Source organism: Physella acuta, unplaced genomic scaffold (assembly GCF_028476545.2).
Source record: "Physella acuta isolate Inbredline_101_S28 unplaced genomic scaffold, ASM2847654v3 ptg000230l, whole genome shotgun sequence".
NCBI classification, from domain to species: Eukaryota; Metazoa; Mollusca; class Gastropoda; family Physidae; genus Physella; species Physella acuta.
The window spans coordinates 187,501-207,880 of record NW_026731749.1 but is presented as its reverse complement, the minus strand read 5'-3'; the positions used below and the strand labels follow the sequence as shown (position 1 = coordinate 207,880).

The 20,380-nt window shown below is 41.5% G+C and overlaps 1 protein-coding gene across 2 annotated transcripts in view; it reads left to right on the top strand.

The window, feature by feature from the left end:
* The first annotated feature begins 15,203 nt into the window (after nucleotides 1–15,203).
* LOC131938050 (potassium voltage-gated channel protein Shab) overlaps nucleotides 15,204–20,380 on the top strand; it is a 55,647-nt gene continuing 50,470 nt past the window's right edge. For both annotated transcript variants that reach the window (XM_059295915.1, XM_059295914.1), the window contains exon 1: nucleotides 15,204–15,895. In XM_059295915.1, the coding sequence (XP_059151898.1) occupies nucleotides 15,852–15,895 (44 nt within the window). In that variant the 5' untranslated portion in view covers nucleotides 15,204–15,851. The remainder of the gene's footprint in view (nucleotides 15,896–20,380) is intronic.

Sequence of the window (20,380 nt, the reverse complement as noted above, 5' to 3'; positions counted from 1 at the left end):
TTAGGGCGTCTTTAGGCTTAGGGCGTCTGTAGACTTAGGACATATGTAGACTTAGGACGTCTGTAGGCTTAGGGCGTCTTTAGGCTTAGGGCGTCTGTAGACTTAGGACGTCTGTAGGCTTAGGGCGTCTTTAGGCTTAGGACGTCTGTAGACTTAGGACGTCTGTAGGCTTAGGACGTCTGTAGACTTAGGACGTCTGTAGGCTTAAGACGTCTGTAGGCTTATGACGTCCGTTGGCTTAGGGCGTCTGTAGGCTTAGGACGTCTGTAGACTTAGGACGTCTGTAGGCTTAAGACGTCTGTAGGCTTAGGACGTCCGTTGGCTTAGGACGTCTGTAGGCTTAGGACGTCTGTAGGCTTAGTACGTCTGTAGGCTTAGGGCGTCTGTAGGTTTGGACGTCTGTAGACTTAGGACATATGTAGACTTAGGACGTCTGTAGACTTAGGACGTCTGTAGGCTTAGGGCGTCTTTAGGCTTAGGGCGTCTGTAGACTTAGGACATATGTAGACTTAGGACGTCTGTAGACTTAGGACGTCTGTAGGCTTAGGGCGTCTTTAGGCTTAGGGCGTATGTAGACTTAGGACATATGTAGACTTAGGACGTCTGTAGACTTAGGACGTCTGTAGGCTTAGGACGTCTGTAGGCTTAGGACGTCTGTAGGCTTAGGACGTCTGTAGTCTTAGGACGTCTGTAGTCTTAGGACGTCTGTAGGCTTAGGACGTCTGTAGACTTAGGACGTCTGTAGGCTTAGGACGTCTGTAGACTTAGGACGTCTGTAGGCTTAAGACGTATGTAGGCTTAGGACGTCCGTTGGCTTAGGACGTCTGTAGGCTTAGGACGTCTGTAGGCTTAGGACGTCTGTAGACTTAGGACGTCTGTAGACTTAGGACGTCTGTAGACTTATGACGTCTGTAGACTTAGGACGTCTGTAGGACGTCTGTAGACTTAGGACGTCTGTAGACTTAGGACGTCTGTAGACTTAGGACGTCTGTAGACTTAGGACGTCTGTAGACTTAGGACGTCTGTAGACTTAGGGCGTCTGTAGACTTAGGACGTCTGTAGACTTAGGACGTCTGTAGACTTAGGGCGTCTGTAGACTTAGGGCGTCCACAGACTTAGGACGTCCGTTGGTTTAGGACGTCTGTAGACTCAGAACGTCTGTAAACTTAGGACGTCTGTTGATTTTGGACGTTTGAACGCTTAAGAGAGCGTCTGTAGAATTGTTACATCTACATAAACACTGAGAGACGTTTTGACGTCAGTAGACGTCGGACGTCTAAAGACAGGGCTAGTCTTAATTTTGTATCGATCATTTGAGGTCTTGCTCAGACCTTTGCCCTTTGTACCATTAGAAGTATTGCTTAGGTCACAGTACTTTGTAACATTATAAGCCTTGCTTAGGTCATTGCCCTTTTTACTGTTGAAACCTTGTTTAGGTCACTGCCCTTTGTGGCGTTTAAAGCTTTACGTAAGTCATTGCCCTTTCTCCCGTTACAATCCTTGCTTAGAACACTGCCCTTTGTACCATTAGAAGCCTAGCCTAGGTCCTTGCTAGTTCCAACCCTTACATACATCTAACCCATTAGCCCTTGCCTATCACGTGACAACCGTAACCCTCACGCCCGCGGCAACCATGCGATCCCTTTAACAAGAGCGGTCCCCATGATCCAATTTAAACTCTTACCTTCAGCGACCCCTGGGGGTCCCTAACGGGCAGGATTTATTCAACCCGGGCTGACCCGTTACGCTGGTCCTTTTCTACCATCAATAACCGTCAGAGGCCAGATCAAACTGCGAGAATTGGGTAAACAAATCGATGGCCGACTCTCCCATCCAATGTACGTGTTTACCTGCGTTGTGCTGGCGTGACATTCGTTTTGTCCGGGTAGGACGCGGTGTTGAGCTGACTAGTGTACTGTGGTGAGAAGTGCTAGGCATACAACATCATGGGTGGGGGATGTGTTTATGTCAGACATACATCATTGGTGGGGGACATATGATAGACACACATCATCATAGGTGGGGGATGTATCCTAGACACACATCATCATAGGTGGGGGATGTGTGATAGATACACATAATGGTGTGTGTGTAAGACATACAACGTCATGGGTGGGGTGTGTGTGTGTCAGACATACAACATCCTATATGGAGGATGTGTGTGTCAAACATCATAGGTAAGCTGATGTATCCTAGACACACGTCATCCTAGGTGGGGGATGTGTGGGCTGTACCAGAAGCGGGTAAGGCTTGGTTGGGTCCCTAGCTGTACAATATCCAGGGGAGGGGGTTGCGACTATTATGGCATAAGAACTTGTAGCAACTAGCCACTTATTGGGTCATTATTATCCCAAATAAATAAATGAATATATATATATATATATATATATATATATATATATATATATATATATATATATATATATATATAATATACATTGTGGATCGTATCTATTTTAAAATTATTATACTACAACACTCTACATCATCAATGTTCGCAGCTGTAAATTAAAACTGTTACCAGTTAACACCCATCAAAAAACATTAAGTATCACGTGGTTTATAGAATAGAAAGCATTCATCATATCATACTAATCAGGCACTTAACAAATGAATCGAAGCTCACATTAGCTTAAGCCATACGGAATGATTCATTTTTTAAATGACTATATATGCGTATCAGGTTTGAAACTCTATTCAAAGCGATCCACGCATTGAAATTGCCACAGCTGCTAATTATGGACAGCCTATATCTGTACACTCGAGAAACAGGCAGATATTTGGTCGAATCTGTGTTATCCTCAAATATCAAGTTTAATATCCGGACTTGAGTCCGTAGGTGTGGGGGTGGGTGGGGGTAGGTCCTTTCTTGTTCGGGATAGTGAAGATGCTGGTCATAGTGCTAACCACACTATCCGTACACATGCTGAGGTCGAAGAAAAGAATAAACTCTATTTTGCTGCTTTTATTAGGAATCATATCACACAACACACACCGCTCCCCACACACCGCTCCCCACACACCGCTCCCCACACACCGCTCCCCACACACTTGTAACTTGAGGAATCATATCTCACAACACACACCGCTCCCCACACACCGCTCCCCACACACCGCTCCCCACACACCGCTCCCCACACACCGCTCCCCACACACCGCTCCCCACACACCGCTCCCCACACACCGCTCCCCACACACCGCTCCCCACACACCGCTCCCCACACACCGCTCCCCACACACCGCTCCCCACACACCGCTCCCCACACACCGCTCCCCACACACCGCTCCCTATACACTTGTAACTTGAGGAATCCTACCATACACTACAAACACCCTGCAACGTATCCAAATTATTTTGTCTCCCCCCCCCATAAAATGGGGGGGGGGGGAGAGACAAATAAAATCGAATTTGTAAAACAAAAGCGTCATATAACACGGTTTATGAGTATCACCAACTCCATATAACACAACATAACAAAAAATATCCCTTTTTTATCAATAATATACTCGTGAACCCCTTCAGTCCTTCAGTCTTTTTATAAAAGAAATCACATATTTAAATATGGTACTTAAATCTGTGCAGGGATATCGAAAAGTTTTTTTTTCTAATGTGTGCGCTCGTTACTCACTGATTAGATAGTATGTTTTCGTACTGGGCATGAAATATAATGGGCATGTCAGATGATGTTTGTACTTATGATTTTTAATGCCCCATTACACTCAAAGTTTTGATGTTCGGTGTCAACTGATGCTTGTACTTCTGATGTTTAATTCTATATTACACTTGCAGTTTTGATTTTTAATATCTGCTTTTATTTCAAGCTGTGATGATTAATTAAATTCACTCAAATAGCATAAGAACTTGTTTAAAGTTGTTTTTTTATGTTTTAATTTTTTTTCTATTTAGAATCTAGGAACTGTAACAATATAGTAACTTGATGTTTAAGTTTAAAAGCAACTACTACCAAATATATTCTTTCGATTTATGACTTTCTTACTAAGTAAGAATTCCGATATATTAAAACGTGTTTTAAAATTCTTTCAGTACGTTACAATACATCACCACTAAACGACAATTAATGTGTTTAACACACTATCAGGAGGTTACAATACATCACCACTAAACGACAATCTATGTGTGTAAGTAACAATACCTCACCACTAAACGACAATTAATGTGTTTAACAAGCTATCAGGAGGTTACAATACATCACCACTAAACGACAATCTATGTGTGTAAGTAACAATACCTCACCACTAAACGACAATTAATGTGTTTAACAAGCTATCAGGAGGTTACAATACATCACCACTAAACGACAATCTATGTGTGTAAGTAACAATACCTCACCACTAAACGACAATTAATGTGTTTAACAAGCTATCAGGAGGTTACAATACATCACCACTAAACGACAATCTATGTGTGTAAGTAACAATACCTCACCACTAAACGACAATTAATGTGTTTAACAAGCTATCAGGAGGTTACAATACATCACCACTAAACGACAATTATCAGCGAGTTATAAGCGTCCTGGTTTGCTCTCAGATTTGTAAACCACCACCGTCAACACCAACTCAACAAACTGAGCGATAGCTTGTGTTTAAATGCGGTAAAGTGAGACAACAAGCTAAATTATTTTTTTTAGTGATGAATTAAATAAAAAAAAATTATATGATTTTGCCTTGTCATTAGATATGTGTACATCTCGAAATATAACAAATTGCTCCATTAAAAACTGGTCAAAAGTGGGTTACATAATTTAACTTCAAACCCAACCATTGATAGACATTTTGAGCTAAGAAAAAGCAAGAGCTTGTGTTTAGACAGGCTGTTAATGATTGGCCCATAAAGTCTAAATGGTTATCAGAGATAGGTGAAGAAGATATAACATTGAAGAAAACAGAACGGATCAGATAAAAAGAACATAGAAGTAAATGTTTAAAAACTGGTCACAACGATTTTTTTTCGCTTTCTTTATTTTTATCTCAAATATTTTGTTGACATAACTTTCATTAAAACAACAAAACCATATTTGTTTATAGTTTATAACTAACATAACATTACTTTAACGGGGCTCTGGAAACTGAGAGAAAATAAAAACTGAACTTATATTGATGAATTCGAAAGACTGAAAATCTAGGGCCTCAGGCTGCTGCCCGTTCAGCCCCTCCCCCGATTCCGCTACTGTACTAGACACAAAACATTGTGGATGAAGAATTTAACTATCCACTGTCACTTTCAAGCGTTGGTCACATATCAACTGTCACATTAGGCTACTCTCTAGCATTGGCCACATATCAACTGTCGCAGTATGTATCACTGTTAGGGCAACTCTCAGACGATGGCGACATATCGACATCCTAATGCCCCCATCCTCACTGCCCTCTATAAGAAGAGGTAAGCCACAAGTGTATCTCCCCCCCCCCTCCCCAATCCTCACTGCCCTCTATAAGAAGAGGTAAGCCACAAGTGTATCTCCCCCCCCCCCCTCCCCAATCCTCACTGCCCTCTATAAGAAGAGGTAAGCCACAAGTGTATCTCCCCCCCCTCCCCAATCCTCACTGCTTTCTATAAGAAGAGGTAAGCCACAAGTGTATCTCCCCCCCCCTCCCCAATCCCCACTGCCCTCTATAAGAAGAGGTAAGCCACAAGTGTATCTCCCCCCCCCCCTCCCCAATCCTCACTGCCCTCTATAAGAGGAGGTAAGCCACAAGTGTATCTCCCCCCCCCTCCCCAATCCTCACTGCCCTCTATAAGAAGAGGTAAGCCACAAGTGTATCTCCCCCCCCCCCTCCCCAATCCTCACTGCTTTCTATAAGAAGAGGTAAGCCACAAGTGTATCTCCCCCCCCTCCCCAATCCCCACTGCCCTCTATAAGAAGAGGTAAGCCACAAGTGTATCTCCCCCATGCCCCCCCCCCAATCCTCACTGCCCTCTATAAGAAGAGGTAAGCCACAAGTGTATCTCCCCCATGCCCCCCCCCCCCAATCCTCACTGCCCTCTATAAGAAGAGGTAAGCCACAAGTGTATCTCCCCCATGCCCCCCCCCCCAATCCTCACTGCCCTCTATAAGAAGAGGTAGGCCACAAGTGTATCTCCCCCATGCCCCCCCCCTCCCCAATCCCCACTGCCCTCTATAAGAAGAGGTAAGCCACAAGTGTATCTGCCCCATGCCCCCCCCTCCCCAATCCCCACTGCCCTCTATAAGAAGAGGTAAGCCACAAGTGTATCTGCCCCATGCCCCCCCCCCTCCCCAATCCTCAATGCCCTCGACAAGCCTGCAGCACCAATCTCGTGTCTGTCGGAAATTTATTCTGATCAATATTTTTCCGCATAAGCCACAAGCTCTCATCCCACATCTCCGGAAAAAAAACCCTCGACTCCTGACCTTCATTTCACAATAATCCCCCACATTCCGTGTCACCTCAGTTTCCGTACAATCCCATTTTCTAGTATCTCCCGGTTTCCCATATATACCAATTTTCCATATTTTTCTATCCCTTTCACCATCATGCCCCTCTCCCGTAAAATCTTACCTCATAACTTGACCTGCTCTATGATGTAACTCCTACAATCCCAAAATATTCCCCCAAAATCACAACTCCGGACCTTACAAAATTTATGATGTAGCTTATCCAATACCAAATCTCCCCTAAAATCTTACCTCATGACTTGACCTGATCTATGATGCAGCTCTTCCAATCCCAAATCTTCCCTAAAATCACAACTCTGGACCTTAGAAAGCTTTATGGTTTAGCTTATCCTATACCAAATCTATACTAAAATCTTACCTCATGACCTTAAAATCTCTATAACGTAACTCCTCCAATCTTGAACCTCCCCAAAATCGTAACCCCTGACCTTGCTCATTGATAAAACTCCCATTGCCCAATCTCCCCTAAAATTATAACTCCTGACCTTACATGCACGGTGATACCCGGCAAGTCCCCATTCCCAAATATCTCCCTGAAAACAACTTAATTTCTGACCTTCCTTGCAACATGTGATATCTGTTCCTGCATCTCCCCCCCCCCCCCCCCCCAAAAAAAAAAAAATAACAACACCCAGAAATCTCCACACCTCCAAATCTGAACTATATTTCCCTCGCCCTAATTGTTTATCGATCTCTCCCGTGCCGCTTTCCTTCAATGAGCCTGCCTTTGTTTGGCGCTCGACAACCACATCTTGACATCGGTATACAGCGAGTTAGATTTGAAACGATCTCAACTCCTACGGTTGAATCTCTCTCACCAGCAGTCAAGCCTCTTTTTTTTTAAAACTCAGTAGATGTCACACTATCGATTTTTCACATTGTGCTTCGATCGACCGGCTGATGACGCTGTTTCATACCGGCTCTAAGTGGTGTAGCCGGAAAACCGTTTTATTTTTTTCCCCGGGATGTGTTGTCCCGGTATGCGGGTTGTATAATTCCAGGATGTGCTGTAGAACAATATTTTTGTGTAGGTGTTATTGGACCGGCTTTGTTTGATCCATTCATGGACGCTTGTTTCGTTAAGTGGTGATTGCGTTTTACATAACTTTTTAATCTGCAACGGTGTTGTTTTTTTTAAAAACCTAGACATACTTAAGTTACGTTTATATATATATATATATATATATATATATATATATATATATATATATATATATATATATATATATATATATATATATATATATATAGGCCTATATAATATATGCTATTTAATAACGACATAACATTTTAATCTGCAACGGTGTTGTTTTTTTTAAAAACCTAGACATACTTAAGTTACGTTTATATATATATATATATATATATATATATATATATATATATATATATATATATATATATATATATATATATATATAGGCCTATATAATATATGCTATTTAATGACGACTTTATAAGTCTTGTTGTATTTTAGAGACTCGTTTAAACTCACAACCCATTGCCATCGTGATTCGTAAATTTTGTACTTGTACCATGGTGGGTAACACAAATTGTAATGTTGTCATGACACATTCCCAACAATTTTTAAACCAAAAAACAAAAACAACTCACCACCCAGGACACGTACCAGATTATATCTAACAAACAGTCTACATAAATAGCCGAGACGATTTGATCTGAAAATCCATATTATCACATACGTAGATGCACCATTTAATACTTGAATGTGGGAATTGTGTTTGTGTGTGTGTTTGGGGGATGGAGGAGGGCTGGATGAAGAGCAGAACCTATCTAGGCGATATTGCTGATACACAAAAGGTAGATATAACATAAGAACAAAGCTAGATCATTGTTTAACATACTAAAATATTGAGGGGTACATTACCCTACACCTCAAAATATAGAACGTAGGTCCTTAAATACATTGGTAGAATTAATTGGAGCTTTATGAAGCAGGTACTTCGAGTTCTGCTACATCAAATAAAATGAAAAATTGGGGATTTTAAACACAAGTTAGATGAGTTACCACTGGGGACAGTTCGAAGGTGACACAATAAGATGGGTTACCACTGGGGACAGTTGGAAGGTGACACAAGTAATATTGGTTACCACTGGGGACAGTTGGAAGGTGACACAATAAGATGGGTTACCACTGGGGACAGTTGGAAGGTGACACAATAAGATGGGTTACCACTGGGGACAGTTGGAGAAATTAGCATCCAATCCACTGTTAGACACAATCACATAATACGCACTCGCAATCCACACATGCAATCACAATCCACAATTTTTTGTCTAATGCAGGTTTAGCCAGAACATGTTTTAGCCGTCTTACAAAAAGAAGTTTTAGCCGTCATACAAAAACAACTTTTAGCCATCATACAAAAACAAGTTTTAGCCATCATACAAAAACAAGTTTTAGCCATCATACAAAAACAAGTTTTAGCCATCATACAAAAACAAGTTTTAGCCATCATACAAAAACAAGTTTTAGCCATCATACAAAAACAAGTTTTAGCCATCATACAAAAACAAGATTTAGCCATCATACAAAACCAAGTTTTAGCCATCATACAAAAACAAGTTTTAGCCATCATACAAAAACAAGTTTTAGCCATCATACAAAAACAAGTTGTAGCCAGTCTACCTGACCTAGAACAAGTTAAGTCAAATGCTTGGTTTTTTTCCCTCGACGAAAACTTTTAAGTTCTATAGTGTCACAGACAAGATTGGGGTGGGGGGGGGGGGGGGGGGAGGGAGGAGAGTATGATGGTGGTGGTGCTACGGTGCTCAAATGGTAGAAACTTTCTAAGTCGTCTAGCCCCGCTCTCTAATCTGATAGAACCGTCTGCAACTTGAACAGGCCGCGGGAAAGGCTGTGTTTATTTCTCGCCGGGTTCTCGCGTTAATAAAAAATTCATGACTTTCCCATCACCACGTGGTGTCCATCTATTTTTAGGACGAGATTCTCGCGGGTCAACGATACACGGAACACGTGACCTCCCTGGCTGGACAGCACGCGCCCGATTTACCGAGCTCATCCACATTTATTGATCCGTTGTTCTGATACAACTCTAGCGGGATGGTAGATGGCTGGGGGATGGTAGATGGGTGGGGAAGGTAGATGGGTGGGGGATGGTAGTTCCGTGGGATGGTAGCAACGTGAGATGGTAGCTCCGTGAGATGGTAACTACGTGAGATGGTAGCTCCGTGAGATGGTAACTACGTGAGATGGTAGCTCCGTGGGATGGTAGATGGGAGGGGTGGTAGATGTGTGGGATGGTAACTCCGTGGGATGGTAGCTCCGTGAGATGGTAACTACGTGAGATGGTAGCTCCGTGGGATGGTAGATGGGAGGGGTGGTAGATGTGTGGGATGGCAACTCCGTGAGATGGTAGCTCCGTGGGATGGTAGCTCCGTGGGATGGTAGATGTGTGGGATGGTAGCTCCGTGAGATGGTAGCTCCGTGGGATGGTAGCTCCGTGGGATGGTAGCTCCGTGGGATGGTAGCTCCGTGGGATGGTAGATGTGTGGGATGGTAGATGTGTGGGATGGTAGATGTGTGGGATGGTAGCTCCGTGGGGAGTGTAGATGGGTGGGGAGTGTAGCTCGATTGGATGGTTGATGTGTGGGAATGTGGGGATGTAGCAGGGTGAGGATGGTAGCTAGTTGGGATGGTAGCTGGGTGGAGTTGTAGCTCAATGGGTTGGTAGAATGGTGGCGATGGTAGGAGAGTAAGGATTTTAGATAGTTGGGGATGGTAGGAGGGTGGCGATAGTAGCAGGTTAATGTGGTAGCAGAGTAGTGATGGTAGCTGGGTGGGATGTTAGCAGGATGGGGATGTTAGCAGGATGGGGATGTTAGCAGGTGGGGATGTTAGCAGGATGGGGATGTTAGCAGGATGGGGATGTTAGCAGGATGGGGATGGTATCAGATAGGGCTACGGGTGGGATCAGTGTTTCTAACAGACTTTTTTCTCCGGGGGTGCACGGACACTGTCAAAAGTATATATTTATATATTTTCTAGATAAATTCCATTTCGTTCAGGGGGGGCGGTAGAATTTCTTCGGAGGGAGTGTAGATGCCTGGAAGAAACTCTGGGATGCCAGCAGGATTGGGGTAGTACCATGAATGAACAGACTAATGTGTTGGGACGGGTGTCAAAACAAGTGTGAATATGACGGAATGAAATCATCTCTAATGTAGACGACCCAAACAAAAAACCCCCACATCAAAGAATGTTTGGCTTGTCTTGATGTCGCGCCCGTGTGCGTTCTACCGAGCGAGTTGTTGTCCCGAGTCGCGTCAAATGGTCGTGTTATCATCTCGCCATTAGAACTCTGGCCAATCGATAGCTCGCTGGGGGGTGCGCTTTGGTCGAACTCGGTTTCACCGCTTTAATATCAGAACTGGGTTTAATCAATCTCTCGCTACGTGTCTGGGGGGTGGGGGAGGGGGTGGATAACTGTTGTTTTCATGATGTTTATGTAATCGTGTTACTATATTTAGTATCATGTTGGGTTGGTTTTGGTTGCAATTATGTTGTCAGAGAAAATAACTTCATATTTTGTTGTTGTTTAGGGTTATAGAGTTAGAATTATCGAGTTTATTATTATGATAGTGTTATTGAGATTTCGTGGATTGTGGTATTTATGGTGACACGTATTTATTTTGATCGTGTGGTGACACCAAGACATCTAGAACTATTAATGGTGACACCAAGACATCTAGAACTATTAATGGTGACACCAAGACATCTAGAACTATTAATGGTGACACAGCGACATCTAGAACTATGAATGCTGACACCCGACATCTAGAACTATGAATGGTGACACCACGACATGTTGAACTATCAATGGTGACAAGGCGACATCAAAAACTATTAATGGTGACATAGTGACACCTAGAACCATTATCGGTGACACCACGACATCTAGAACTGTAAGTGATGACACAACGACATCTAGAACTATTAATGGTGACACCACGACATCTAGAACTGTAAGTGGTGACACCAACGACATCTAGAACTGTAAGTGGTGACACCACCGACAACTAGAACTGTAAGTGGTGACACCCGATATCTAGAACTGTAAGTGGTGACACCACCGACATCTAGAACTGTAAGTGGTGACACCACCGACATCTAGAACTGTAAGTGGTGACACCACCGACATATAGAACTGTAAGTGGTGACACCACCGACATCTATAGCCATAGCTGGTGACCTACCACGGTACGACATCGTTTCCATTCCGATGCGAATACCGTACTAATATATTATTACAAATAATTCTTAAAATTCAAAACATTTTATAGAATCCCTTCGTCAATAATTTTAGCTATAGCTTAAACAAGTTAATAAAAAGTCTAGTGACAATTTAAGCGCAATTTCCTTATGTTATCCATAACAATTTTTAATTTTTTGTGACCGAACGAAAGGATATTTTTTGCGCTAAAAACCTACACGATGCTCAGTTAAAATAAAAAATATCATCCTAGGCCTACACGATGCTCAGTTTAAAAATTCTTAATTAATTTTTTGTGACCGAACGAAAGGATATTTTTGAAAACTTTCTTCGGCAATATTGTTCAAAATTATGGCAGGAATTTATAAATAATTCAAGTCGCTAAGTGGTCTGGTTGTCGAGATATGGGCCAAAAACTGCATTTTTTCGAGGTTTCTTGGCTTTTCCGGGAAATTCAGGAAGGAATTCCGGGAGTTTTTTTGGCCCACAATCATCCTCGGAACTTGCTTAACATATTTGCTTTTGGAACTAGTCCTCGATATTGCTTCGTTGAGGAGGAGATACCACTTAAAGCTGCGGACACACATCCATCCATTCATACATCCAGAAATGACGAGTTAATAATCGCAATTGTCCGTATGGAAATTGCGCTAAAAAAATTAATTGAAATACAAAGCTAGACATTTCGTCGAAGCCGATCATATTTGATGGCTGTCGTTCTCGACAGTCGAATTCCCAGGGCCCGTTTATACTTGTGTGATTTTTTTAAGTTGTAAGTGAGATTAAACCAGCGTATCTCAAAATGTAATTACTTTAGTGCTTCTTAACTTAATCACACACGTTGTTGGCACCAGCGGAAGGTTCTGGAAGCGTCAGGGGATAGTGAAAGGTCAGCGAGTACGGGTACTCACTACAAAGGTCAGCTGTCAGGGGTGAATGGGGCGTTTGTTGATTCTGTTTTTGGTGTAGGTCCCGGTTTACTGCTAGGAATTGTAATGCAGTTTGTGTGTAGTCAGGGGCCAAGTACCAACCATGCCGTCAGACCACGCAATCAGAATTTCTTCGGGGGAGGGGGGGGGGGGGCTACAAACGAAATAATATTTATAGAAAACACATACTTTTACTAGTGTCGTCGTCCCCCTCACCCCGGAAAATATAATAAAACATATGTCACTTCCGAATTCGTAAACCATCCTATCCTCAAAATAAATGTCGTTTCCGCATTTGTCCACAGTCCTACCCTCAAAATAAATGTCGCTTTCGAATTAGTCCATAGTCCTACCCATAAAATAAATGACGTTTCCGAATTTGTCCACAGTCCTACCCTCAAAATAAATGTCGCTTCCGAATTTGTCCACAGTCCTACCCTCAAAATAAATGTCGCTTCCGAATTTGTCCACAGTCCTACCCTCAAAATAAATGTCGCTTCCGAATTAGTCGACGTACAAAAGCCCGGCTAGAGCAAGGGGTGGGCAAAGAGCTGTGCGTGGATTCTGCTTTAAGCCCCGGGGTCATTTCCCCAGGGTGCGGCGCTCACATCAAAGATTTTGATGCGGGCTTTGGCGCACGTGAGTACTGGTTCTAGATTTTTCTGCTCACCAGAGGGGATGTGGATGTAAGCCTTGCACCTAGGGGAGGCCGTGGTGGTTCTAGATTTTTCTGCTCATACTATATGTTTGGTACTATAAACTGTCGTGATTCAATATGTTTGGTACTATAAACTGTAGTGATACATTATGCTTGGTACTATATAACGTAATTATACGTTATACTTAGTACTATAAACTCTAAAGATATATTATACATGGCACTAGAAGTGTAGTGATAAAGTATACTTGGTTATATAAACTGTATGATACGCTTTTTTTTTGCAGTATTGTTATAAAATTCACAAATATTTGACAAAAATATTGGCCTATTTGTGTAGCTAATTTTAGTAAATTAATTTCTGATAATCTTTTCGCCTGAGTATTGTATAGATTGTTCAAAAGGTTTTTTAAAAAGGCGCTAGCTTGCTTCAATGGTCTTTTAAATGGCGCTAGATTGCTTCAATAGTCTTTTAAATGGCGCTAGATTGCTCCAATAGCCTTTTAAATGACGCTAGATTGCTCCAATAGCCTTTTAAATGGTGCTAGGTTGCTTCAATAGCCTTTTAAATGGTGCTAGATTGCTCCAATAGCCTTTTAAATGGCGCTAGGTTGCTCCAATAGACTTTTAAATGGTGCTAGGTTGCTCCAATAGACTTTTAAATGGTGCTAGATTGCTCCAATAGACTTTTAAATGGCGCTAGATTGCTCCAATAGACTTTTAAATGGCGCTAGATTGCTCCAATAGACTTTTAAATGGCGCTAGATTGCTCCAATAGACTTTTAAATGGCGCTAGATTGCTCCAATAGACTTTTAAATGATGCTAGATTGCTCCAATAGCATTTTAAATGATGCTAGATTGCTCCAATAGCCTTTTAAAAGGCGCTAGATTGTATCAATCGTTTACAAGGGCACAAGGACACTAGATTGTTCCTTATCTTTTACAAGGGCGTTGGATTGATTGTTCTTGTCGCTGTAGCTGTCGTGTCTCACCCTGCCGTGTGGCGATGTGGTGATGAGGATGGTAGTTGCCAACACTTCCGGTCACGTGGTGATGGGATGTTCTAGGTGGAAAATATAAAATAATCCATTATATAAAATATCCATTATCTGACTATAGACGGCCAGAAACATATAACTAGCCATTTGACTATGGACGGCCAGAAACATATAAATAGCCATTTGACTATGGACGGCCAAAACATAAATAGCCATCACCTGACTATGGACGGCCAGAAACATATAAATAGCCATTATCTGACTACGGACGGCCACAAGCGCTTAATTAAAGAGCGGCGGGCGACGGGCGGTGGGCGACGGTGCCAAAGACAAGCGAATTATTCCTGTTAGTCGCAGAACAAAATGGCGGCTACTTTCGCCAGATTAGTGCTTGAGAAAAAAAAACCAACAACAGGATCTTGTTGTACTTTCAATATTTTATCAGCAACTTCCTCTCCCCGGCTCTTAGGTCGCTTCTTTGTTTGATCTACTCCCCCTCCCCTCCTCACCTCCCCCCCCCCCACCCCCACCCGAGTTTTGTGTAGCCCACACATTCGTGTGTTGGTTTGGCGGCAGAGCTGGATGGAGGCATCGATCGATCCCCTCCTGGCTCCGTAGGACGACGTTCTGGAGCTCGCCTCTAGCCTACCGAGTTCTCGTGTGCTGGGGGCGTGTACTGGCAACGTTTGCTGTGGTTCTAGACTTCTATTTCAATAAAATAAAAATCAAAATAAATCTTAATTTGTTTAATTATAAGTATAGTTGTACTAGAAAACTCAGGGATTCTCAAGTTTTAAATATCTAACTCAGAGAGTGAAAAAAAATAATACGGAAAGCGTGGAATCCAAGACGGAATAGATTTTTTTTTTCGTCATATCCAACCACGGTGCTTCCGAGGAGGTTTAGATTTTTTCCTGTTTGAACAAACGGCTCTGGAAGCTAAGGTTCGTCGTCTGCTGCTTGTGTGTCGTCGTCGTCGTCGTCGTACAACGCCGCCATCGTTTCATTTCTTATTGATCGAGTTGTGTGCACGTCGTGTTTACCTGACGATAATTCTCCACCGACCTTTAACTGGGTGCGACGGGAACTACTTACTCTCGTCTGCTGTTCGCCTCCTGCTCCGGCCATCCCGGTTGTATCCAACTCATTTATTAATTAATTAATTCACTTAATTACCTCGTTGGCGGAGGACTGATCGAGCTGGACTTAATTTAAAACTCTGATTAACGAAAACGTTTTTTCGTCTTTTTTTCCGTATAGGTTTAACTAGGAAAGAGAATTTCCCTTCGATTTTTCGTAGTTTATTCATACACTATTCCCATCGATTTTTCGAAGTTTTTTTTTGTTACGTATTTTTTTCATCGATTCTCGTAGTTTTTATGTAAAAGTGGATTAATGTGATGACTGAACGAGAACTTATGAGCTTGGACAAAATCAATTCATCCACTTCGACTCGAATAAACTGGTTCCGATCAATCGATCAGAAGTAGATGATAAATGGATGAAATATATGGATGAGAACTCGATGGATAAAGATTTAAAGAATGGATAAGTTGAGCGACATGTATACATGATCCAGGTTGGCACATGCGGGACCTGCGCTGTTACTAATGAGTAAGTTTGTGTGTGTGTGTCGGGCTTTGTTCATGTGTGTCCATCTGTGTCCTCGTGTGTCTATGTTTGTGTGTGCCTATGTTTATGTGTGTCCATGTTTATGTGTGTCTATGTTTGTGTGTGTCTATATTTATGTGTCCAGCTGTTTTCGTATGTGTCTATGTGTATGAACATGTGTATCCATTTATGTCCAGCTCTTTCATGTGTGTCCTTGTGTCAAGGTGTCAATGTTTGTATCTCAGATATGTCCATGTGTAGCAATTTGTGTCTCTATCTTTGTGTGAATTTATGTGTGTCCAAGTTTTTATCTTCAGCTATGTCCATTTTTGGTCATGTGCGTCTCCATATTTGTGTGTGTTTGTGTGTGTCCATATATGTCCATGTGTGTGTCCATATATGTTTGTATCCCTTACAGAACGTGTACATACGTGTCCGTGTTAGTCTATATGTGTCCTTCCTATGTTCGTGTGTATCCACTATTGTAACACCTGTGTTCGTGTTTTTCCTTGTGTACAAATATACCATGCACATACACACGAACACACATACATATTTACATAAACACGTATTCATGTGCACACTTGCACAGCTGTACATGAATAGACGGGACCGTGCAAATAGTATTTGGCGCTCTAAGCCAACTCCCCCCCCCAACCTCTCTAAAAAGATTCATGTAACCCTTAGAGGAGAGTAGGGATGGAGATACACCTCCAGCGGGGAGGGGGTGGGGGCTTTAAAAACATACCCATTTTTAAAAATTTGACTTAGTAGCATTTAACTTAAAGCCAAATAAAAATGAGGTTCAACTTCAGGACTTCCCATATTTTAATTGTAATGAAACGTTTGTTTCTCATTATTTTAAAGATTAAATTTAGCATCCCATTAAAAACAGTGAGGAAAACATGTGCAATGTGCACCCGCCTTACCTTGATGAACTAATCACGGACTTAATTAACTATCCAGCCCTGTGAATAGATTCATCAACATGCGAGATACATCCGTTTTTATACATATACACGCATACATTTACACCAGTACACATACATATGTGAAATACATCACATGCAAGACACGTATATATACAGATACGCGATCATTAAACGTGATTTTTTTATTTACCGGCTGATTTCCCCCCCTCCCATTACCTTTTAATGAGACGACCTAATGTACATATTTGTCACGTGATTATAATTGTGTTGAAATAATGTGTCATTAATGTCAAGCCTAGGCTCAGGGCGGTAATGGTGGGAGAACAAACGGCGCATCAATTACAGTCATTAGCATAATGAGCTCAGGTGAAACAAATGTAGGTACGGGGAAAGGGAGGCGCCGGGGGGTGTACGACTGAATATAGTGTGTGGGTGGTTCGTGGGGCAGGGGAAGTAGAGTCGTTTTTTTTAAATTAGTGTTGGGGAAGTAGAGTTTTTGTTCAGGCATACGAGCGGGCATGTCTGCATATGTCTCGTTTTAGAAAGATAAGCCCGTGATTTATACGACGACACACTCAAGATTTGTAAGACGACACACCCAAGATTTATAGGACGTAACACTCATGATTTATAGGACGACACACTCATGATTTATAGGACGACACACTCATGATTTATAGGACGACACACTCAAGATTTATAGGACGTCACACTCATGATTTATAGGACGTCACGCTCATGATTTATAGGACGACACACTCATGATTTATAGGACGTCACGCTCATGATTTATAGGACGACACACTCATTAATTATAGGACGACACACTCATGATTTACAGGACGACACACTCATGATTTATAGGACGACACACTCATGATTTATAGGACGACACACTCATTAATTATAGGACGACACACTCAAGATTTACAGGACGACACACTCATGATTTATAGGACGACACACTCATGATTTATAGGACGACACTCTCATGATTTATAGGACGACACACTCATGATTTATAGGACGACACACTCAAGATTTACAGGACGACACACTCATGATTTATAGGACGTAACACTCATGATTTATAGGACGACACAGACATACTCATTATTTATAGGACGACACACTCATGATTTATAGGACGACACAGACACACTCATGATTTATAGGACGTAACACTCATGATTTATAAGTCGACACAATCAAGATTTATAGGACGACACACTCATGATTTATATGACGACACGCCCATGATTGATTTAAAAGGCGACACACTCAAGATTTATAGAACGACACACCCATGATTTATAGGACAACACACTCAAGATTTATAGGACGACACACTCATGATTTATAGGACGACACACCCAAGATTTATAGGACGACACACTCAAGATTTATAGGACGACACACCCATGATTTAAAGGACGACACACTCATGATTTATAGGACGACATACCCAAGATTTATAGGATGACACACTCAAGATTTATAGGACGACACACTCATGATTTATAGGACGACACACTCAAGATTTATAGGACGTCACACTCATGATTTATAGGACGTCACGCTCATGATTTATAGGACGACACTCTCATGATTTATAGGACGACACACTCATTAATTATAGGACGACACACTCATGATTTACAGGACGACACACTCATGATTTATAGGACGACACACTCATGATTTATAGGACGACACTCTCATGATTTATAGGACGACACACTCATGATTTATAGGACGACACACTCAAGATTTACAGGACGACACACTCATGATTTATAGGACGTAACACTCATGATTTATAGGACGACACAGACATACTCATTATTTATAGGACGACACACTCATGATTTATAGGACGACACAGACACACTCATGATTTATAGGACGTAACACTCATGATTTATAAGTCGACACAATCAAGATTTATAGGACGACACACTCATGATTTATATGACGACACGCCCATGATTGATTTAAAAGGCGACACACTCAAGATTTATAGAACGACACACCCATGATTTATAGGACAACACACTCAAGATTTATAGGACGACACACTCATGATTTATAGGACGACACACCCAAGATTTATAGGACGACACACTCAAGATTTATAGGACGACACACCCATGATTTAAAGGACGACACACTCATGATTTATAGGACGACATACCCAAGATTTATAGGATGACACACTCAAGATTTATAGGACGACACACTCATGATTTATAGGACGACACACTCAAGATGTATAGGACGACACAATCAAGATTTATAGGACGATTGATAGAAGACCTCTATTGTTGTTTTATGTATAAACTGAACAAAAGCCCCATTTAACGACGCCCATAGCTCGACTAGACCTTTACAAATGACAAAAAAAATATTACAAAATTAAAATACCTTAACCTAAACGGTAGACATGTTGACAAATGTTGTGGGGGTTTTACGGGGGGGGGGGGGGGTGCTGCTATAATGGTGCCTCTCCCACACACACACACACACACACACCATGTAACAATGGCGACACCTGTCGATGTTTGCTAACTGTAGATAGCAAGTCCTTGAGTCAAATTACATGCATATGATTGGGGTCCCTTGACAGTCATATATATATATATATATATATATATATATATATATATATATATATATATATATATATATATATATATATATATATATATATATATATATATATATATATATATATATACATGGCCATCTACAGAACAGTTAAGCGTGATGGTTCTACCGAGGATGGACTGTCTGTGTTCACCAGCCCCGGGTAAAATAAGAAGGGAGACTTTCTGACTTAAACTTTTAGCACGCATATTTTGTGCACGAAATTTACACTACCGGGCGTGATAGGAATGGTAACATAGAAAGGTACGTACCCAAAAGACTGGGTCTAGTTTATCAACAGTTTTTTTTAAATCAAATCACCAAAGCACTACCAGGCCTTTAATAGCACCGTTCCTTTTGGCCCACTAGATCCCGATGTCCTATTCAAAACCCTGGTGTTATATATGTGTGTATATATATATATATATATATATATATATATATATATATATATATATATATATATATATATATATATATATATATACATCTCAATAAGGTTATATTTATTTGTGCTTTTCCACATAACAATTATGTGGTTACTGAATACCTTTTTTAAAAAAAACTTGATAATTTTCCTGGCTTTAAAATAATCTCGCAGAACGAATCAGAAAAAAAAATGTAGCCAGCCTTTTATCGCCCATGAACGTGAGGCCGTAGAAAAACTAGTTATCTTTCTGTGCGCCCAACCATCAGATTTAATTTTTATTGTTACATGATAATTTTTACTTTATCGCCCGACTATTGATCTGGCCACATTTCTCATCACGGCTCTCTATAATTGTATTCTCTTTAACTCGGTGCAACAGAAAGAGGGAGAGAGAGGAGGGGGGGGGGGGGTGAGTGCGGGAGAGAGAAGGAGGGAGGGAGGGAGGGAGGGAGAGAACATGTTTGCACTCTGATGTAAAAG